Source organism: Rhinatrema bivittatum, chromosome 3 (assembly GCF_901001135.1).
Source record: "Rhinatrema bivittatum chromosome 3, aRhiBiv1.1, whole genome shotgun sequence".
Classification (NCBI taxonomy): domain Eukaryota; kingdom Metazoa; phylum Chordata; class Amphibia; order Gymnophiona; family Rhinatrematidae; genus Rhinatrema; species Rhinatrema bivittatum.
Genome location: NC_042617.1, coordinates 507,833,073 through 507,857,171, shown reverse-complemented (window position 1 = coordinate 507,857,171; position 24,099 = coordinate 507,833,073). Strand labels below are relative to the sequence as shown.

At 44.1% G+C, this 24,099-nt stretch overlaps 1 protein-coding gene across 4 annotated transcripts in view; it reads right to left on the bottom strand.

Moving 5' to 3' along the window:
* Nucleotides 1-24,099, bottom strand: part of INTS9 (integrator complex subunit 9) — a 423,090-nt gene that overhangs the window by 169,940 nt on the left and 229,051 nt on the right. For all 4 annotated transcript variants that reach the window (XM_029596158.1, XM_029596159.1, XM_029596160.1 and 1 more), the window contains one exon: nt 10,369-10,429. In XM_029596158.1, the coding sequence (XP_029452018.1) occupies nt 10,369-10,429 (61 nt within the window). The remainder of the gene's footprint in view (nt 1-10,368; nt 10,430-24,099) is intronic.

The following is a 24,099-nucleotide window of genomic DNA, read 5'->3' as shown; positions in this document are numbered from 1 at the left end:
ATGGCTTTACCCAGGGCAAGTCTTGCCTCACAAATCTGCTTCACTTTTTTTAAGGAGTTAATAAACATGTGGATAAGGGTGAACCGGTAGACATAGTATACTTGGATTTTCAGAAGGCGTTTGACAAAGTTCCTCATGAGAGGCTTCTAGGAAAAGTAAAAAGTCATGGGATAGGTGGTGATGTCCTTTCGTGGATTGCAAACTGGCTAAAAGACAGGAAACAGAGAGTAGGATTAAATGAGCAATTTTCTCAGTGGAAGGGAGTGGACAGTGGAGTGCCTCAGGGATCTGTATTGGGACCCTTACTGTTCAATATATTTATAAATGATTTGGAAAGAAATACGACGAGTGAGATAATCAAATTTGCAGATGACACAAAATTGTTCAGAGTTGTTAAATCACAAGCAGATTGTGATAAATTGCAGGAAGACCTTGTGAGACTGGAAAATTGGGCATCCAAATGGCAGATGAAATTTAATGTGGATAAGTGCAAGGTGATGCATATAGGGAAAAATAACCCGTGCTATAATTACACAATGTTGGGTTCCATATTAGGTGCTACAACCCAAGAAAGAGATCTAGGTGTCATAGTGGATAACACACTGAAATCGTCGGTGCAGTGTGCTGCGGCAGTCAAAAAAGCAAACAGAATGTTGGGAATTATTAGAAAAGGAATGGTGAATAAAACAGAAAATGTCATAATGCCTCTGTATCGCTCCATGGTGAGACCGCACCTTGAATACTGTGTACAATTCTGGTCGCCGCATCTCAAAAAAGATATAATTGCGATGGAGAAGGTACAGAGAAGGGCTACGAAAATGATAAGGGGAATGGAACAACTCCCCTATGAGGAAAGACTAAAGAGGTTAGGACTTTTCAGCTTGGAGAAGAGACGACTGAGGGGGGATATGATAGAGGTGTTTAAAATCATGAGAGGTCTAGAACGGGTAGATGTGAATTGGTTATTTACTCTTTCGGATAGTAGAAAGACTAGGGGCACTCCATGAAGTTAGCATGGGGCACATTTAAAACTAATCGGAGAAAGTTCTTTTTTACTCAACGCACAATTAAACTCTGGAATTTGTTGCCAGCGAATGTGGTTAGTGCAGTTAGTATAGCTGTGTTTAAAAAAAGGATTGGATAAGTTCTTGGAGGAGAAGTCCATTACCTGCTATTAAGTTCACTTAGAGAATAGCCACTGCCATTAGCAATGGTTACATGGAATAGACTTAGTTTTTGGGTACTTGCCAGGTTCTTATGGCCTGGATTGGCCACTGTTGGAAACAGGATGCTGGGCTTGATGGACCCTTGGTCTGACCCAGTATGACATTTTCTTATGTTCTTATGAACAGAAATTGCATAAATAGTCAACATCCCACACCAAAACAGCACCAATTTCCAGTACGCAAACAGTAAACACTTACTTAAGAAAAGGCAACACTGAAAATATTACACCAGGCCTTAAGACATCAGTATACCTCTTATTAGGAAAACGGAACAAGCTAGGCTACTATAGAGACCTACACAGAAACTACATGCCAGAAGAAAACCTCACCTGAATCACATGTGCTGACCCTCACCTAACAAACAATAAAGAGACCAAAACGCATAATTAGAAGCATGCAGACAAAAACTGAATTGGAAACTGCAACAAGCCAGGGTCTCTGTATGCAGTGTAACAAAGGAAAAACAGAAACATCACCAGTCCTTATAAAACAAATCAAAAAATATAAAATCAATAGCAGCAAAACCATACTAACAAAAAGAACAGATTATTTCGAAACAGCTAATGAATGGAATATCCAATAATTAAAAACTCATATCAAAAATTTCTAGATACCAATAAAATATTTCAAAATAGACACAAAGGCCCAATAATGAAAAATAATAAGGATACAAAAATTGTTTTGCTCTGCATACCTGAGAACGTTTGATATCCAGGTGCCCTGAGATTGTTTTGAATTAGAAGGAGGAGGGATGGTTTGCTTGCAACTTTCTCCTCTCTCTCCCTCACACTGGCTCTCAATCGCTCATATATACACATACTTTTTCTCTCTCACTTATATAGGCTCTTAATTACACATTTACACACATGCTGTTTATCTATTCACGCTTACACATACAGGCTTTCAATCACACATACATGCTGTCTTTCTCTCACACAGAGACTCTCATTCACATGCTTACACACATGCGCTCTCTCTTTCTCTCATTTACACACAGGCTCACAATCACATACTCACATGCTCCCTCACCTAAACCAGCTTTCAATCACACAAAGACACACATGGTCTCTCTTACTTATACACACAGGCTCTTAATCATACATATGCATGATCTCTCTCACACACAAAGGATCTCAATCACACACGCATACTCTTTCACACAAACAGGTTTTTAATCACAAACTTACACATACAGGTTCTCAGTCATACACTTCCATTCATGCTATCTCTCACACACAGGTTTCTCAATCACACACATACTCTCTTTCACATATACAGGCCTCAATCATTCACATACATGCTGTCTCACTCTCACACACAGCACCTCAAGCACATATGCTTGCTCATTCACTCACTCTTCCCTCCCCTCCACCGAACCAGTGACAACAGCAGCCTCTTCCACTTCCAACCCTAGAGGCAGCAGCAACCTCCTTCACTTTCAGCCCTCGTGGAGAAAGGAGTCCATCGGCCACGGAGATTGACTTTGTTCTTCGCTTTTCTCCGAGCTGTGCTGCTCATTCCTCAGGCTGCACCTCTCTTCTCTTCTTCGGCCAACGCTGCCCACACTGGCATGGTCTCTTCTTCCCATTCATGCACCCACTGCTCACCACTTTCTCTTCCGGGCCACGGGGGGGGGGGGGGGGGGAAGAGAGCATGCCGGTGCCGCTGACCCCAGCTGTCCTGTTGCATTCCGCCTGGGCTATCAGCGTTTTAAGCCCGGGTGGAGGACCTATTTTGCTCGGGTAAGGGGAGCAGCTGGGTCAGCGGGGGACCGGGAAGTGTGGCGACACACCTGCGTATGCTTGGTGACAAACCAGTTGAGAACCACTGTTTTAGACAGTAACTTTAAAAGTGGTATGTGGATACACATTTGCGTGCGTTTGTCGTCCCGCACCCAGGGACACTTATTTTATAACATACGTGCGTATATACACGCATGTTTTGCAATAGTCTAGCTGCCTTCACATGTGCGCCCAATTTTAAGTGGGCATGCACCTGTGTGCACAAAAGCCGCTTCTACCATGTATGTGGGGGAATTTTAAAAGGGACACTTGCTGACGCCATTGCCAGTTTTCCCAGTTAAGGAATAGGTCTTCCAAACCTCCTTGGTTTAATAGCCTTCCTTCCCCTCTGTTAACCCTGACCCTTAAAACCCCATTGATCTTCCTAGATATGTTGTTTTATCACTTATACATCATCCATAGCAGAAGTAAAGCTACAGTCAGGGGGCCCCGGCATGCGCCAGTGCACATAAATATTTGCACACAAATTTCAGGTTAAAGTCCTGAAATGTCCATGTCCTGACCATTCTCTGCCCCTACCATGCCCCTTTTTCAGAATTTCCGAGATGTGCACGCAGCGGCATTTACACGCATATCTGAGTTCCAAATGCTCTAATTGGTTCATGAATAGTTTGTTTCAGAAAGCTGCATCAATTATATCTCCAATTCTCTGTTTATCCAGGTCAAATCATTTATTGTATAATAGATTTCTCTACCCCACTTGAAATTCAAGAAGTAACAACTGAAGTTTTGACACTGTGTACATTACTTGTCATTAAATACCCTCACATTCATATGTACAATTAAACAATGTTATATACTGGTAATGGGTGGGGGGGGGGGGGGGGGCGGGGGGATGGAGGGGGAGAATAAATAACCTAATTTTGATTAGTCACTGTAGCTATTAATCATGATTGGAAGTTAGGAGCCATAGCAGCTCCCATAGAAATGAACACTTCCTTTGATGCCTCTAAGACAACTCAAAGAATGAATAAAAGCATTTTCAGGAACTTCTACCAACCCAGTAAAACAATTATATAATATACAATTGCTCTGGCAGGTCAAAGCCCTGTTCACTAGTAGATTAATGCCTAATTAAAACATGCAGTGGTTGAACAGCATGTTATTCTTTCATTTGACACCCCACATACAGAATTAGAGGCTGCAGAATATTAAGCAAATCTAGTTATTTCTTTCAGTCATTTCCAAAACTCATAAAAATCTTCAAATTATAAGTCTTAGCTTTTATGTTTTGTATTTGCAGATGTCTTTTTCTTTTTTTTTTGCTTAAAGAGAAGCAGGATTTCTGTTTGATCTGCTAACAAAATTGTTAATTTTTTCTCTATAATTTTGAAATTAATTACCCCCTTTCTCTAGGGAATATAACTTACTTTGCAAAAAGACATATCACCTTATCTGTTAAAATTGTCAGTAAATAAGAGAAATTGGACTTTAGGAATGTTTAAGTTGACAATGTGCTGCAAGTATAGTAAAAGTAGAAAAGCAAGTTTGCTTACCGTAAATGGTGTTCTTTGTAGACAGCAGGATGAATTACCAATGACGTTTGGGTGATGGTTTCTGTCAATGCCAAATGGACCCGTTTCTCTTAGCTCATAGAGCTTTGCAGTACCGAGCATGTACAGGGGTTTTTATGCAGGCATTGCCTCCTGAACTCCTCCGTTGATTTTAGTGCTAAGTCTAGCTAAGTAATAAACTCTCCAGGGAGGGGGCGGGGGGCAGGTATTTAGCATAGCTAATTCATCCTGCTATCTACTGAGAACAGTTTACAGTAAGCAAACCCTCTTTCTCCATCCATATGCAGGGCTGAATTTAACCAAGCTGAGAGTTGCAGCAGTGTTTACTGAATAAACAACATGGATCCCCGCTGTGGAGAGTAGACTTCTGGGTGAACAGGCTGCACAAAACTGCTCGTCCCAGTGAGGTCATTTTTTGGTAAAGTTCAAGGCAGTAATAGGAAATAAAGGCGTGCACTGATGACCAAGTTGCAGCTTTGCACATGTTTTCAATAGGAACTATTTTGAGAGGAGCCACTGATGCAGCCATGGCTCTCATTTGATGAGCCTTGATAGAGTCTGTAATCTGATGGCGTGCTAGGGCATAACAATGAGCAATAGTGTCTCCTAGCCAATTGGACAAAGTACATTTGGTAACTGCTATGCCCAGACAGTTAAGCTCAAAGGAGATGAATAGTTGCAAGGCTGTGAATTTGGCCAAGTTCTCTACCAATACCAAGCCAATGCTATTTTACAACCTAAGGAATGAAGGGCCTTTTCCCCTTCATGTGCATGCGGCCTCGGAAAGAATGTAGGTAATACATTGGCTTGATTAATATGGAAAGCTGAGACCACCTTTGGTAGGAAATTTGGGTGGGTGCAAAGTACCATCCTGTTGAGGAAGAATTGCATGTATGGAGTAATGAACCAAAGCTTGCAGTCCAGCAACTCTTCTAGCTAATGTGATAGCAACAAAGAATGATACATTCCATGTGAGAAATCTGAGAGAAGCCAACTCCAGTGGTTCAAAAGGAGGCTTCTTAAGTTGTGCTATAACCATGTTAAAATTCCATGGAACAGGAAAATTGACAACTGGAAGTCTAATATGCTGAGGCAGTTTGTTAACATGTTCACAATTCCCAGAATGTAGGCTGCTTGCAAAATAGCTTGATAACTGTATTCCCATTTCCATGTCTTTACTGCATTTTGGCAGAGAGTCTATGACTCTGCACCTCTTTGTTTGTTCACATAAAACATGGCAGTTTGATTTTCGGTTTGAATGAGAATGCTTCTGCCCTTAAGGAGATATATGAAAGTTGTTATGGAGTATCTAATCACTTGAAGTTCTAGGAAGTTATCTGAAACTTTCTGCTAACCACCATTTCCCTTGAGTTAGGAAGGGACACATATGAGCTCCCACCCTTTGGTGAGGCCTCTATCACTAATGTCACCTGAAGAGGAAGTAGACTAAATGGTGTCCCCTCTTGAAGAATGTAGGGGGTCTAGTCAGCTGCAAAGCTCTTACTTCACTTCCTGCAAGACATTCACTGAGGTCATCACTGCCGAGTTAACTGGTTCCATTGGGAGGAGAGGCCCCAATGTAGGAGTTGTATGTGGAGGCAAGTTAGTAATCCTATATGAACTTCCACCACCATATGGCCCAGAATAACCAGTACTTCCCTGGCTGTTGTCTGATCCATGTGCGGCAATTGATGAATAAGGGATCTAAGAGTGTTTGCTCGATCTGTCAGAGGAAACATTCTCTCTTGCAAAGAATCTACCTATGCCCCAATGAATTTGATATTCTGAGACAGAATTAGGATCAATTTTTTTTAATTTACTAGGAATCCTAATGCTTGATGAATTGATGTCTAAAGGAAAGTCAGCACTCCCTCCCAGGAAGCTGCAGTCACTAGTCAGTCATCTAGGCAAGGGAAGACAGATACCCTGAAAATGGAGGTGTGATTCTACTACAGCTAGACTCTTGCTAAAGACTCTCGGTGCCACCGAAAGGGAATACATGGTACTGATACATGGTACTGATACATGGAAGCCACCACAAAACAGAGATAGTGCCAGTGGGACGGATGGATGGTTATGTGAGCATAGGCATACTTCCAATCCAAGGCACACATCCATTCCCCTGCCTGGATGAAGGAGCGAATCATATGGGGGAAGTTATTTTGAATTTTCCCCAGAGTAGATTTTTTTCTCAAGCCTCATAAATCCAGGATGAGTCTCAAGCTCCTGGTAGAATTCCTGGCCATGTTGACTGGGCAGGAGTGAATCTATCACCTACTGAGTGAGAAGTGACTCCATCTTCAGGTGGAATTACACTGAGTGTGATAGATCCAGATTGAAGACTGAACAATGAGGGAGCATGGCAAGATGGGAGAAACATAAGCAGTAACCAGATTCTACAATCTTGAGAACCTAGCAGTCTTTGGTAATCTTGCACCATTCCTCCAGGTAAACACAAATTCTTCTCCCTACTGGGTAGTATGAGTGCTGAGTTTAGAGATTGGTCAAAAACTTGGTCCAGGTTTGGGCTGGACCTGTTGTGTCTCTTTTGGTTGATGTCGCTCTTGCTGTCAACTCCCAGCTGGAAGTTGCTGCTGCTGCAGAAGCATAGGTGGAACTCTGTACTGCTGGAATTGCCAGAAGGGGCATCTCTAGAAGTAGGACCATTTAAAAGCATAGTGTCACCGTGAAGTGGACTGCTGCTCTGAGACAGTTGAAAGTGACTGGAGCCCCATGTTGCTCCTTGATTTGAACAACAGTTTCTCTAAGCTTGTCTCTGAAGAGATGACCTCCCAGAAAAGGGACACCCGGTAACTTATTTTGTACACTGCTGGCTCTCAACAAAGCAATTCAGCATGCTTTGACGGAGGAGGAGCGGGTCCTTGTAGTGAAAACCTCAAACCAATTGAATAAGATGGTATATACAATCTTCCACATCTAGGAGTGGCTGTGGAAGTATTGAAGAATATAAAACAGGTTAGCTGAAATATGTGCACTCAACATGGAGCTCTGGAACACATTTTACCAAAATTGTTTATGAGCCTGAGGTCTTTCCCTGGTGAAGTGTTTAAAATTGTTGGGTTTTTTTTGTTCTCTTTACAGCAGACTCCACTATAACCTATTGATGAGGCAGCTGGACTATTTCAAAACCTGGAACTCTATACTTGAAGTCTAATTTTTTGGCTACTGCAACGCAGGAAATCAGATTCTCCCACAATCTTGTTTATAACTCTTGCAAGAGAGCATGGATTGGAATAGATGCCAGCTCCGATGGCATATCAAGGATCTGGAGAAGACTGATGACTTCTCTAGGAGGATTCTTGTCCTTATGGAAAAGTTAACTCCAAGCGCCTTACCAAACTTGTCCAAAAATCTGGAGTAAGGGAGGTTTTCAGGTGGAGACAAGTGATCTGGAGGTTCAGGTAGTGGGTAGGAGGGTAGTCCTGTCAAACCCTCCTCAGATTCTAGAGGGGAAGAATCACTAATTCAGGACCCCAATGATGATGTAGATGACTGAGAAGTCCTTGGTTGCTCGGAGAGGTGTATTCCTGATGGACATCCTCCAACTGGCTGGATTCCACTGAAAGCAAATACCAAGGACTAGAATTCTCTCGAGAAGGTTTTGATGGAATATCCATCTGATCAGGTGTTACTGGGGCATCTTCTTGGAGGAGTAAATCTGATATTTTAGAAAGGAGAAATTCTGTGTCCTCAGCCGCCAGGGGGGGGTAACAAAATATTCACCAGCTGTCTAAGGGCTGGCCAGGCATTTGAAGAAGAGCTTTCTCTTCAGACACTAGGCTGGAATCTTCTTGAATATTCTCTGGATTTTGTAACATTTGTCCTAAGGGTTGGGTTAGAGACTAAGGGTACCAAAGAGCAAGAGTGATCTGCTGTGTCCAGATGCAGGCCTTGTTCCACTAACTTCAAAGGAGATATTGCTCTAGAAATTAGCAAAGGTAAGTGAAGCATATCCCCTTCTCACCTAAAAAGCCCCTAACAATATGAATGGTGATTTAGGAGGAATTTTCAAAGGAGTAATCTGTCTAAAAGTAGCATATATCGTAACCTTTTGAGAATTCAGCTATATGGAATGAATTTTCTAAGGACTTAAATGCATAGAAGTAATTTTCAAAAGATTTTTCACAAGCATAAATCCTTTTGAAAATTACCTCCTTAGTGATGAGTTGTGTTGGAAGCACCTTAGCCCAGTGCATTGCTGCAATAACTTTCTCTGATACATGAGGCATTGAGGGAAGAAGCATCAGTAGCTTTGAGGCTTGATGTGTTGAGTGCTCTATGGTTCAATGTGCCAACAGCACTGGGCTCGATGTGCTGGTGAATCTAGCACGCTGAAAGGATTTCAGAAACACAAATTTTCCATGACTGTCCTGTGCAGTATGATGGTCATATATTCAAATCTGTGAGATCAGTATTTCATAAACTGTTAAATATTAGGGGTAAGTATATAGTCAATTTAAATCAATTTTAGCACATTAAAAAAAACAAAACTTTTTTTTAATTTAAACCACTTGATAATTTCAATATACATATCATTATACTTACAACTTATAAAACCATTAAACACAGACCAATCTCTATCAAAATCATATAACAAATCCACATAATATATATTCAGAAATATTTTCAATACTCCCACAGAAATCTCATACAAAAATAATCATATACAGCCTGAATACTAAAGCATTCCCTCAAAGTCATCCATATAAACCCAACATATTACCAAAATGAAAAAATTAAAAACTAAAATGTTCAAAATATTTAAAAAAAAAACCCAGCATGGCATGTTCTTATGCCTCTATAAAGGATAATCCTGTTTTCATCCAAAATGGTGCCACGGAATCCTCATATGTAGCCACTGTATCTCAGAAGATAGATACATTTCCAATCTCTTGAACATGTAAAAATCTCATGTAACTACTATATTTCAAACTGGTGCCATTTTCTAAATATCACTTCTTCATATATAGCTTCTATGCTTCAAAAGATAGATGTACTTCCAATTTCTCCAATCCACAAAAGTCCCGACAGAGGATTGGCATGCATTGTATGCAAACCCTATGACTGAATGCAGACCATGACTGCAATTCATTGGCAGAGGTGGGTGAGAAGTTTGAACAAGAATGTTCTGTATTTTATCCAATGTTTTCAGTTCCTAATCTTCAAGGATCCTTAAGATCAACCCATTATTACAAATAAAACAGAGGACGTTTGAGGGGGGCACTGAGAAAAAGAGAAGAGAGAGCCAAACAAGTTCCAGTGGCACAGAACATTTTCAAGCTGACAATGCTTTCTCACTATTATAGCCCTTGAGCAGAGTGTCAGTTGGTTCACTAGGAATCCAAGCTATGAAGGGCTGAGCAACGTTTGGGGGTTCAGGACAAAGGATGATAAGGTATTGACATAAAGCTGTTATGTTAACAATGCATGAAAACAATGCAATGCATAGGAGTGAATACTTAAAAAATTTAATTCAAAGATATTTGGAAAGTCTGATCGCCTGGAAACCACTGCTTTAGCCTAGGCTTTTATCCGGCCCTGACTGTCTGCACTTGCTTTCTCTTCCCACTTCTGCTTCACGAAGTTGTATATATACGTTAATGTATACAATAAGAGCAATTCTGCTTGCTCTACAAACACTTACTAAAAGAAAAAATGTATTTTTACAAAATATGCCAAACTTGTAGATGTTATTTAAATGGGTCAGAGATTCAGATAAAGTTCCTGGGCTAGTTTTCTGGATTATAGAAAATACAAACTCACAGGGACAATTAAAAAGCACTGTCACCTGCATAGCTTTCTTACCTCTGCATGGGGAAAAGGTGGCTCTGGAAGATACACTTTTGTTTGTTTATTATGGCATAGCCTGTTGAAGAAGAATAGTGTTAGAAACCTGCAGGGAGGCAGGACATTCTGCAGTGTTTGCTGCCCTCTAGTGCTGAAGCTTTCCATACAAACATCATCTTGGCTCTGGAAGCAAACCAAGTTAGGAATTCAACAGTAGCATCCTCTCTCAGTTCTCTACCCTTGAATCTCATTATTAGTAAAGCACAGATACAGTATATGCCTAAATGATCAAGGAGAAGAAGCTGCAAATCATTCAATTTGCCAGCAGTCTTCATAGCTGATTCTACATATTAGAATATACATTAAACAATTACTAGCTCAATACTAGAATTTATTCTCAACTAACTCAGCTATTAATGCAGTGAGACTTCAAATCACTTTATGACCAGAGCTCCTGATGCTTAATAGCAGGATGATGAATGATTTAGTTAGGTGGTGAGGAATATCCTCCTGTCAGGATATCACTTTCATCATAAGAAGTGTAATGACTTTAGGAAGGAGTGAGCTGGTGGATGGAGCATTAAAATGGAGATTGAAGTTACTTACTTGTAACATGAGTTCTCCAATAAACAGCAGAATGTCAGTCCGAACACATGGTGACATCATCAGATGGAACCTAGCAGCAGAAACTTTGATTTCAAAGCTTCTAGAAACTTTGAAAATACCCCACTGGGCATGCACAGCCCTAGCCAACATCAGGGACAGTGGAGCTCGAACTCGCAGTCCCCAGGTGTTTGAGGCCAAGGAATCCTACAGTGGAGACGCAGGACTCTGACTCACCAAGAATCCTGTAGAAAATACTAAGCGAAGCAAAGTTAGGGAGACCTGCCTCCAGAGGCTCCCTATTAGACCAGCATTAGGTGTTTCAAATTGAGGGCTTTATATAAGAAACTCTACCCTGACACACTTTTGCTGGTCCAGCAGTCCTCAGAGTTCACTGCATGATATCTTGTTGGCTAGAAGATTCTTGCATGTTCCTGATTCCTGTTGTATCTGTATTTCTGCTCTATTCCTAGTCTTTAGCTCTGGTCTAGGTTTCCAGCCCTACTCCTGATTCTTGTTCCAGTCCTGGTCTCTATTCCGGTCCTAGTCCTTGGCTCTTTCCTGGTTTCTGCTTCCTCCTGGGAAATCCTGACAGCCACTTGCACCCAAGGCTCGACCTGTGGGGAACGGTGGCTTCTTCAGGCAGCAGACATCAGCGCTGGACTGCCTGGCCTCTCTAAAGTACATCCTTTCCCAGACATGGTACCCTCTTTCCATCCTCTGTGGGAGCGGGCGATAACAGTCGCTCCCCTGCATCCCATGCAGAGCTCCTCAGACCCATGATAAAGCTAAGAGAAACCAACTCCAAGAGGAGGCAGGAGAGATTTGCAAGGACCAATATCCTGAGGTCCATGGATTTGTTCGTTAATTTTGTGGCACCTCCTTGAGCTGTGCCTTTGAGCAATCAACCATTCATCTAGGTAGGGGAAGACTTGCACCAATCAATTTGCATAGATGCTCAAGTACCTATGCAAGGCATTTGTAACACGTGGAATACTGACATGAGGTCAAAAGGCAGCATGCAATATTAGAAGTGGACTTTTTCCTACTAATTCCAAGGCACACTCTGAAAACTGGAAATATCTCTACATGGTTGTAGTCCCTTACATTTAAGGAGCAATGTCTGCCCCTTCTTCCCCAAAAGAACCAAGGTGCTGAAAGAAACCCTATTAAGCTTTCCCTATTAAGTACTTGCATAATGCTCTCATATTTAAGATGGGCTTGAGCTTCCAGATCTTGAAGATCAGGAAAATACTTAGAGTAGAATCCCGTTCTCTTACCCCTGATCAACTAGGTTGGGCCCCATGGGCCTCTAAGAAGGAAGACAAACATTTTAGATACTGAGAGGCTTCACAGTGGGCGATCTGGAGGAGTACCAGCTCTGAGAACCCAAGCATCCGAGGATACTCTGGGACAACAATTTACTTAAAAATTCAGCCTCCCCTCAACTAGGAGTGTCTACAACAGACATTGAGCAATGTTCCCCTAATACAGTCAAGCCCCATGTCTGGGCCAGTGTCTAGCTGGGCTACAACTATAGCTGATGGGTGACGGGAAGTGTTTCCTTCCACTACTGTACCCCTACTTGTGAACCCCTGGCTGTGGATAGTAGAACTGGAGCAGCAATGGAAAGGGCACACAGTGGCCTTATTACTGAGCCACCTCAATTCTAATACCAAAAAAGGGGATTTCCAGTATCTGGCACTTAAAAAATCAGTCATCAAAAAGATCATGCAATTTTAGCACTCCAGCATCGCATTTCTTATTGACTTTAAAGCATCACGGCATTTCAAAGGAGCTACTCTGATAACCCCTTGGAGTATATCAAGTCTTGCATTTACTGACAATCCAAAGGACTGATAGTAGGCTATGCCATCATTACTAGTTTCCTCTTTAGAAAGCCCAGGGAACTAATACCCTTGGGTTCTTTGAAGGTGTATTTGACCACCACAGAGCAATGCGGTAGCTTCTGCTTTCAAATCCTGAAGCTCAGCCCAAGTTGATGCACTTGAAAGACACATGGGTGCCTTGGTTCTCTGTTGTCAAGAATCAGCAATTGCTGATTGCTCCTATGCCCAGGGCCTCCTGGAGCTCCTCCTCAAAACTGCTTGTGCCAACACAGACTGGGAGTTAGGAGGGGAGGCCACGTTTTTCTGGGCTCCAAAGGTGAATGAGTCATCTAGACCCTTGGAGACTGGTGCGATTCCCAGGAAGAGAACTCACGGTCAATGTCAGAATGACTCCTCTCCTGGGATTATGCACCAACCTGTTTCAAGGAAGAATTGATACACTGCCGGTGTTTGGTGCCATCCTGAATGCTTTGATGTTGATGACTCCAATGTTGATGTCCATTGGACGGACTAAGTTTCCAAAGCTTCTACAAGCTCTGGCTGGGAACAACTCTTTCTTTGGGTAATAGCCTCACAGGGGAAGCAGACCAAGACATCATGGTCTGTTCCTCTGTTCCCAGGCAAAGTCCCCATCTATCATGGGTTGAAAAATACATACAAACAGAACAGAGGTTTCCAGATCAATTATATGATTCATAAACGCCAGATCAATTATATGATTCATAAACGCCATATAATCAATTATATGATTCATAAACGCCACATCTATAATGTATTATATTGACAATTTTAAATATGTAGGACTACTACCAACTGGATCTGCTAATCAGTCAGACCCAACATAGGAGAAGTCACGTTGCTTTATTTACATTTCTGTTGCTAAAGCTAAGTACTGCTATCATTTTTGTGCGAGTTCTTGCATTAAACGAAAGCCCGTTGTGGCTTCTTCATTTCCCATGGCAATACTTTTTGAAAAATGATAAAAGACTAAAAATAATTATTAAATAAAGCAACGTGACTTCTCCTATGTTGGGTCTGACTGATTAACAGATCCAGTCGGTAGTAGTCCTACATATTAAAATTGTCAATATAATACATTATAGATGTGGCGTTTATGAATCATATAATTGATCTGGAAACCTCTGTTTCTGTTTGTATTGCTACTTTTGGTTTCTAGTACATTGGGCTGTTTGTGTTGTGATTGAAAAATACATAGCCAACTATGCAGGGGGCAGTTATCAACAAGCCCTCTGAGGCATCAATGAAAACATAAATATGACTTAAGCCTGCAAAAAACCCAACCAGTATCACTCTGGGGCACAGGAACTGGCACACCATGCAGGTGACAAAAAATAAGAAACTTAAATGGACGAAAAAACCTATGTAGAGGACTAGAGGGTAAAAATAATCCACATGGACCAGCAAAATTAAAAAAAAAAAAAAAGCTCCTGCAGCTCTAAAACTTTCACTGCAGCAGCTGTGAGGGTGAGAAAAGAATCGTGATCTGCAAGCTCTGTGGATAAAATGAGACTGAGCGGCCCTGCATGGGATGCAGGGAAATGGCTACGGCTGTACATGCCCAGTGGTGCATTCTCAAAATTTCCAGAAGCTCTGAAGTCAAAGTTCTGTACCAGGCACCATCTGATGATGTCAACCATGTGTGAGGATTGCTTGTCCTCATAGAATATGTATAAATCCCTGTCCTTTCACTGCTGTGTATGAAATTGGATATGAACCTGCCTTATGCTTCAATTTACTCAACTGTAATTAGGTGATAACACTGTTCTTTCCTACACTCTAGAAGCTGTCACACGGTCCAGGTCTCAAAAATATGTAGCCAGACAATCTACTCTTCATCTGGCTATATGTACAGCAAAGCAGGCTGGAATACTATTTGATTATATAAATCCAATTATATGTAATAATAAATCAGCTAAGTTTCAGAAGTAGCTTCTTGTCTGGCTCTTTACTGCTGAGGACCAGGTGTGCCTTTGTGTGGTTGATGAGAGATACAAATACAACAAATGGAAGACAAAAAATAAGCAATATAGTCAGCCTGATGGACCCTTGGTAGTGTCACAGACAGCTCAGTCTGTGGGTAGAAAAGAGGATTTGTTGAATTACTAGACAAGTGACTTATTCCTGCTGCTTCTTCTCAAGCAGGGTGAGACTTGGAGCACTGAAATAAATACAATTTGAGGGGGGTTAGAGAAAACAGTACACCCTACAAAAAGCATGCATAATCAGAAGTTTAAAACAAAATATTATATACATATATAAAATATGAGAGAAAACAACAAAGAAAAGCATAAGAGTAAATTACTTATATGTAACTGCTATTCTCAGTTTTTCATGGATTCACAGTGGGTCACATAACCTGTCACATACCACGACAAAGAGTTTGCCATGCTTAGAGCTCTAAAAATTGGGTCTCTATTTCAAACCAAATATTTGAAATAAGGCTTGGGAATAACTGCATGGAATGCCAGTTGCTACCCTTAATAGAAAGATGGGGTAAGCTGCACGGTGCAGCAGATATTAACATAAGACTGCTGAGCAGACTGGATGGACCATTTGGTCCTTTTTTGCCTTCATTACTATGTTGCTATATGTTTTCTCAGACCATCAGTTCCCTGTTTGACACTGGTACTAAATCCAAGGTGAAGTGGGTATTCTACTCTGGCTGTGAGAATTTATGAAAATACTACCATTAGAGAAAAACATTTATTGATATTTTTTCCTAGGTAAGTACTCTTGGAGAATTCACTCTGGTAGTGATTAGGAAACTTTAAATGTTTTTTTTTCTCAAGGAATGTAAAAAATCTCAAGAAGATATCCTGAAAAACTGGATTCAGGTGGATATGGGAGTTGTGTGCTCAGTTAGAATACGGTTACTGAAAAACAAAAACTAATCTTACGAGAGATTTTCCAACTGAGCTGATAAAGTTACCAAAAAGGAAGGAATTTTTAGAGAACAGGGTTAACAGCTCTGCAATATTTTACAACTAAACAAAAGAAAATGACCAAATGAATATCACAATATAATCTAGGGTAGTATTTCCCAACCCATTCACCTTTGAACCACATCAGTCACCATTCTGGTTTTCTGGACAGCTACAATTAATATGCATGTGATAGATTTGCATACACTAAGTCTCTAATGTATGTAAATCTCTCTAAAGAATATTCATTACAGATATCCTGAAAACCATAGTGGTTACTAGTTCCCCTAGGACAGATCTAGGAGCTGATCTTGTAGCTGTGCTGTGGGCATGTTGTACAGCACAAATCTGACTCTCTTGCATATTGAAAGATGTTAGAGAAGGAACACTCGCTGGTGAAAGAGCAGCACAGACGGGTTAGTTCTCAAAGCAGATCTCCTTTCCAACCTTCATCTGGCAAGAGAAACTGAAGTCATCCAAGTCAGTCATTTTTTTTTGGGGGGGGGGGGGGAGGAGAGCAAAGACAGGTACAAATTGGGGATACATAGAATAATGAGGAACTATAATTCTACATATAGCAAACCATAGAAATGCAATGCTCAGTCAAACTATGATCAAAGAAAGGGTACATAGCACACATCTGAGAAAAATGCAAAGATTAAAACTTAACGATTACATCATCTCCAAAATAAAGAGACAGGATGTTCTACATCAGAAGTTCCCAAACCTGTCCTGGGGGACCCCCAGCCAGTCAGATTTTCAGGATATCCACAATGAATATGCATGCATACCTCCATAGAATGCAAATTTTATGCCATGCATATTCACTGTGGATATCCTGAAAATCTGACTGACTGGGGGGCCCCAGGACAGGTTTGGGAAACACTGCTCTTCATAAAGTAAGAATTACCTTGTACAAGTAAAAATGGAAAAAAAAGGTAAACTGCAATCACAGAATAGAGTGAATAGAGTTGGAATAATGCCCTGAGAAAGATATAGATGAAAAAGCCCTGTGAAATAGCTCCCAAAAGGAAACAATCAAAATAAACAATGGAATTTATCTCTCTCCTTGTGTCCTTGCCACAAATCAGTGATATAGCATGCAGCAGAATTCACAGATTCATACTGGAGCTACAATGTGTCCACTTCTGCTATGGCTAACTCATTTCACATAGGCCACCGTTTAAAGTTCCTGTTGAACTGAGCTGGATTTGAACTTGCCATCTAAAATGTGAAAGACTCCATAAAACTGCAACTAATCTGTTGAGCCACCCAGTCCTTCATGGCAACTAGGTTATGACATTGCTGAAGAATATCTGATTTAAAAAATGCCAGAATCACATTAATTTGATAGAAACTGCCAGAATAAATCATGGAGAAACATCCTTGAAAAATAAAGCCCAAAGATCAGAGTTGTGACATGTAGTTAGTTATGCATCAAAAAGCCAAACACAAACATGCACAAATAACCAGACCATCTTTAAGTACAAATCAGAAATATACAGAGCATTTCTAAAGGTATTAAAGTATGTAGGCATCAAACACTTAAACAGTCTTGAAAACATTTTTGAGGCACTAACGCATAAATATGCTACAACATATCAAAGTGCACAGAAGCACCAAAGCAAACATAAGATACTCTTCACTCAAGGTGCCACTGCAATTTTAAGGCACCATTATACAAAGGCATGTATGAGGTACAGAAATGTACTTTGAGGCACTATACTGAAGCAAGAGATCAAGCACTCCTCAAAAGCCAAAGTACTCTCCTGGAACAATGTACTGAAATGGAATAGAGGTATAAAGCAGTCTTTAGGCACAGAAATACCTTCAAAGGGCTTCAGAATGGAGGTTATCTTAAAGCACCAAACTACTCGCAAGGAGTCAAAACAGTCTCAAGGTACTGGGTGCTAATGAAGAATACACAAGATATCAAGAATCATGAAAGCATCAAAGTAGTACTAGTATATAGAGTCATCAATAGCTAACACAAAGTTACAGCATTCAATCACAGAGATGTTGGGTATGGAGAGGCACCAAATGCTGCCTGATATAGACATGATCTTTTGTATCAAAGTGAGAGACAGGATCTTTTGTATCAAAGTGAGAGACAGAAAATACAATTTTTGCAGAGTGCACAAAATCCATGTGCAAGGTGCAGCCAAGCCACAATTAAAACTGGAGAAGAGCACATGCAAATGACTTTTCAGAAATTGAGCAGATCCCCAGGCAGCACACTCCTGGAAAAGGATGTACTTAGGCTAGAGATTTTGTCAATGTACAACACAGGAAAAGTAATCTAGTGCAAAGTTTTACTTAATGACTAAACCCTACATTCAATCAAATTCTATACCTCAGGGAAGATTTGATGTGATTTGGAGTGAGGAAAGTCAGACTAAGATGAGATTACTTCAATGTTCTTTCGCCCTAGCTTGAAAGTACCCTGGTAGAGAGTCCAAACTAGGGCAAGAGAACATTGAAGAAATCTCTTCTTTGTGTGACTTTCCTCACTCCAAATCATGTCAAATCTTCATCGAGGTCAACTGTGCTGTTCGTATGTCTCACTCTGCATGAAAAACTGGCCCCAAAACCCTAGACCATCACCAAATCCTCACCTCGAGTTACTAGCTGACTCTCCTATAGTGGTATAAATAGTTGACTACTATGTGTGCCACCCCCAGAGGTGCTCTCTCTCTCCTTCACTCCACTCCCTCTCCATGGCCAAAAATGCCCGAAACATAATTTGGGATATTTATCGCAAATTGCATTTCGGCTGTTTTGGGCATATCGCACAGCTTAATGCCAGGAAAAAAGGTGTAGCTATTTCCGGCGATACACATATACGATAGCATGTGTTACACTATCACACAGTGAGATAATGTTCCTCATTTTAATTGATCCCGCTCAAACCCCTGTCTAATCCCACCCCTTTGAATAAATTTGTAAAATTTGCATTCACGCTGCGCATTTTGATAACTATCGCGTGCGTTTATGGCATTGTCGCGTACGTTAAAGCCATAACGCATTTTGATGAATCACCCTGTAAATGAGCAAATGAATTTCAGGACAAAAAGGAGCACTGGCTGGGTTTGAGGTGGGGTTTATCCAAGTTGAGTGTTTAAGACCTGGTGCTGAACAATGTGGAGATTACTTACCTGATAATCTCATTTTCCTTAGTGTATGCAGATGGACTCAAAACAAGTGGGTATAGCGTGCTCGTGCTAGCAGTTGGAGACGGATCTGACGTCAGCACGGGTACATATACCCCCACAGGAAGTGCAGCAACTCAGTAATCTTCCTTGCAAAAGCTTTATGGATATATGTGTGACTGACCGATCAATGAAATGAACAGGATTACCCTGATCAATTGATAGTAGCTGGAGACTGCCAGTGTTCTCAACCGGAAGGCGTCGACACCCGGCAGGGTGGATGCCCTATATAAGAAAAACATGGCTTACCGTGAATCGGTGAATCCTCATGTATACCGGCAGCCGGGCGGGATGCTGAGTCCATTTGCATACACTAAGGAAAACGAGATTATCAGGTAAGTAATCTCCACATTTCCTTTCGTGTAGCAGATGGACTCAAAACAAGTGGGATGTACAAAAGCTACTCCCGGACTGGGTGGAGGCTGCCCGAGGACCCGTTTAGGATTGCCCTCGCAAATGCTGTGTCCTCCCTGGCCTGGACGTCCAGACGTAGATAGAATCTGGAGAAGGTATGGAGGGAGGACCAGGTCGCCGCTTTACATACTCTGCAGGCGGACAGCATCCTAGTTTCTGCCCAAGAGGCCGCTTGCGCTCTGGTAGAATGAGCCTTGACCCGTAGAGGCGGGTGGGTTTTCCTGCCTCTACGTAGGCCGCCTTGATATAACTTCTTTGATCAGTGGGCGATGGTGGGCCGTGAGGCCGCTTCCCTTGCTTTTTCCCGCTGTGAAGGACGACAGGTGGTCCATCTTTCGTACTGCTGCTGACATTTCCAGGTATCTGGACAGCAGTCTGCTTGATGTCGAGATGGCGTCGCATTCGACCGTCTTCTGACTTCTTCAAACCGTCCGTGGTTGGCAAGGATATGGTTTGGTGAGGTGAAATTGTGAGACTACTTTGGGAAAGAAGGAAGGACCACCGTGCGAAGATGGATAGCCGTCTGGAGTGATTTGAGAAACGGATCACGGCAGGACAGTGCTTGTAGCTCTAAGATGCGGCATGCTGAGCATACGGCCAGCAGGGCAGACACTATCTTCAAGGTTAACAAACGTAGGGATAGGCCTCGAAGGGTCTGAAGGCGGGGTCCCGCCTAGAAATTCCAATACGAGGTTGAGGTTCACAGGGGCACTGGCTACTTCAGTGGCGGGCGAATGTGTTTGACTCCTTTCAGGAAACGTGAACGTCTTGGTTTGTGGCAACAGCATTCTGTTGCCGCCACTCCGGGGACCGTAGCAGGATAGTGCTGCCAGCTGAACCTTGATGGAACTGAGGGACAGACCCTCCTGGAGTCCATCTTGCAAGAAATCCAAAATGATAGGGATTTTAGCGGCGTGTGGATTGGTGCTGGTGAAGTGTCGCACCAGGCTTCAAATACTCTCCAGATCCTTATATATGTTAGCGATGTGGAGAACTTTGCGTGCTCGGAGGAGAGTGTATCTATTACCGGCCCAGAGTATCCTCTTTTCTTCAGTCTAGCCCTCTCAATGGCCAGACCGTAAGAGAGAATTGAGCTGGATCCTCGTGGAGAATGGGACCTTGTCTCAGCAGGTCCCTGTGCGGAGGCAGGGGTAGTGGATTCCCTGCCAGCAGTCTTCTCATGTCTGCGTACCAGGGTCTTCTTGGCCAGTCCGGGGCCACTAGAAGAACTAGGCCTTTGAGTCGCTGAATCTTGTGTATAATGGCGCCCAGCAGGGGGCCAAGGAGGAAAGGCGTTTATAGCAGGATCCCCTGCAGCAATGGCTGGACTAGAGCGTCGATCCCGTGGGAGAGAGGATCTCGTCTGCGACTGAAGTATCTGGGTACTTGAGCGTTGGACCTGTCCGCTAGGAGGTCCATGCCCGGGGTCCCCCACTGATCTACAATTATCTGAAAAGCTGTGGGTGACAGCTGCCATTCCCCCGGGTTTAGGCTTTCTCTGCTGAGGAAGTCCGCCGTGGTATTGTCCTTCCCGGCGATGTGGACGGCGGAGATGTCCTGTAGATTTACTTCCGCCCCAGACATCAGGGGGGCTATTTCTAGGGATACCTGTCGGCTTCTGGTTCCGCCTTGTCGGTTGATGTAGGCCACTGTGGTGGCGTTGTCCGACATCACTCTGACCGCTCTGTTTCGGAGTCTGTGGGCAAATCGCAGGCATGCTAACCTGACTGCCCGTGCCTCTAGTCGGTTGATGTTCCACCCCGACTCTTCTCTGTTCCACCGCCCTTGGGCGGTGAGTTCTTCGCAGTGTGCTCCCCATCCGTTCAGGCTGGCATCTGTAGTGAGCAGGGTCCAGGTTGGGGAGGACATTCTTGACCCCCGGCTCATGTGGCCGGGCTGCAACCACCACCGTATCTGAGTCCGCAGTCTGGCCGATAGAGGTAGGTGTACGGTGTAGTTCTGTGATCGTGGGCTCCACCGAGATAGGAGGGCGTGTTGTAATAGTCTCATATGAGCCTGCGCCCATGGTATCACATCCAGAGTAGATGCCATAAGGCTGAGGACCTGTAGGTAATCCCACGCTGTGGGCCGGGTGGCGCTCAGCAGGGCCTGCAGACGATTCCGGAGCTTTGCTCTCCTCTTGGTGGTCAGACTGACCCTGTCTTCCTGGGTGTCGAATCAGACTCCTAGGTATTTCAGCGACTGAGAAGGCTGTAGAGAACTCTTGTTCAAGTTTACTACCCATCCTAGGCTTTCCAGAAGAGCTATAACTCTGTTGGTTGCCTGGTGGCTCTCCTCCGGTGACTTCACCCTGATCAGCCAATCGTCCAGGTAGGGATGGACTAGGATTCCCTCCTTCCTGAGGGACACCGCCACTACTACGATGACCTTGGTGAAGTTCCGTGGCGCGGTGGCTAACCCAAAGGGCAACGCTCTGAACTGGAAGTGTTGGTTCAGGACTTTGAAGTGCAAATAACGCTGGTGATCCTGATGGATTGGGATATGCAAGTAGGCTTCCGACAGATCTAGGGATGTGAGGAACTCCCCTGGCTGTACTGCATTTTTGACAGACCGCAGAGTTTCCATGCGAAAGCTGGGGACCCGTAGGTGTCGGTTGACTGACTTGAGGTCCAGGACGGGCCTGAAAGTGCCCTCCTTCTTGGGTACTATGAAATAAATGGAATAATGCCCAGAATTGATCTCCCCTGCAGGCACTGGGGTTATGGCTTTTAGGGACAGGAGCCTCCGCAAGGTCACTTCTAGTGCCGTCCTCTTGAGGGGGGAACAAGGAGATTCCACAAACTTGTCCGGCGGGAGCCGAAGAAAGTCCAGGTAATACCCTTCTCGGATGATGGCGAGGACCCACTGGTCCGAGGTAATCTTGACCCACCTGCGGTAGAAGAGGGATAGCCTGCCCCCTATGGCTGCTACCCCCGGATGGGTCGGCTGATTGTCATTGTGGGGTGCGGCCGGGGCCGGAACCCGATCTGGTTCTCTTCCTGTTGTGCCTGGTCCGAAAGGACTGGTTCCTGGTCTGAGAACGAGGTGCTTGATAGCGAGTCCTGTAGGGGTTGAAGCGTTGAGATCCTCCACCTCTGGATGGCCTAGGCAGAGGGCGCTGGGTCCTTCTTGACCTGTCTCCTGGCAGACGGGGCAATGGAGAGGCGCCCCACTTGGTAGCCCAGTTCTGGAGGTCGCTGCCGAACAGAAGAGAACCCTTAAAAGGCATTCTGGTAAGGCTTGCCTTAAAAGAGGAGTCGGCCGCACAATTCCGTAGCCAGAGCTGTCTCCTGGCTGCCACTGATGAGGACACTCCCTTGGCTGCCGTACGCATTAAGTCAGAGGCAGCGTCAGTGAGGAATGAGAGAGCTGATTCCATCTCTTCCCCCGGGGTGTTGTTCCTGGCTTGTGACAAACAGGAACGCATCACTACGGTGCAGCAGGTCGCAATTCGTAGGGACATAGCGGCCACCTCAAAAGCTTGCCTCAGGATGGCATCCAGGCGCCGGTCGTGCGCATCCCTGAGGGCCGCCCCACCCTCAACTGGAATGGCCGTGCGCTTCACCATTGCGCAGACTATGGTGTCTACCCTAGGGCACGCCAGCAGCTCCTTAGTTGCCGGGTCCAGGGAGTACATGCCGGATAAAGCCCGATCCCTTTGAATGAGGCCTCTGGCGCATTCCACTCCAGATCGATTAACTGCTGTGCTGCTTGGAGGAGGGGAAAATGGTGGGTCGTCTGACGAAGGCCCTCTAGCAGGGGGTTCATTCTGGGTTCCCCTGGGGAGCCCTGGCCTGGGATAGCCAACTCCGACAGGCATTGAGAGACCAGGTCCGGGAGATCCTCCTTAATGAAGAAGCATCTCATGGTTCGATACGGCTCGGTTTCCGAGGGAGGCTCACTGTGCTCGGGAAGCTCACCTTCTTCCTCAGAGCAATCTGAATCCCTATAAATGGGGCTCCCGGGTGGCGAGTGGCCGTGCCTAGGCCTCGAAGGTCCAGGGGCCGGGTCAGCAGGTACATATGGGTCCGGTCGAGGAGTAGCCTGCATTTGGACAAAGGCATGAATCCCCTTGAATAATTCTACCCAGGAGAGGGAAGCAGGATCTGATCTCAGGGGCACCAGGTCTCTAGGATTCCCCGGCTGCTCGCTTCGACCTGCTAGGTCCGGGGTGTTCCCTGAGGAACTGGCACTCAGTAGGGGCTGGGATCGGCCCTGCCCTGGAACTCCCAAGGCCTCCTCACATTGGGCACATAGGGAATCTGCTTCCTCGCTCTGTGTAGCTCTGAGATGGCATGCTGAGCAGAGGCCTAGAGCTCTAATGCCTGATTCTGGAGGCGCCAGCTCCATGGGCATCTGGGCTCTCATACGCTCCATTGCGTATCGTATCGCTATGCGCGAAAGCTGTGCGCCTATGAATGTGCACCTGTCAGCGAGCACCTAACCTAGCGGTGTGCGCGTAGTAAATGCTAGTAACGTGCGCCCAACTTTGTGCGTGTAGCAACGTGTGCGTAACAGCGTGCGCGGAACTATGTGCGCTCTACGGCCTGCGCCTAACCAAACGCTGCGCGTAATGATGTATGTGTAACAGCGTGCGCATAACAACGTGCGCGTAACCATGTGCGCGTAACACGGAAGTGAACAGGCAGGCAAATGGCGGGCCGCCACGGAGGCCGACCCCCGCTGATCCTCGTCCTCCGGAGACCAAAGAAAGATGTACGCCTTACCTGA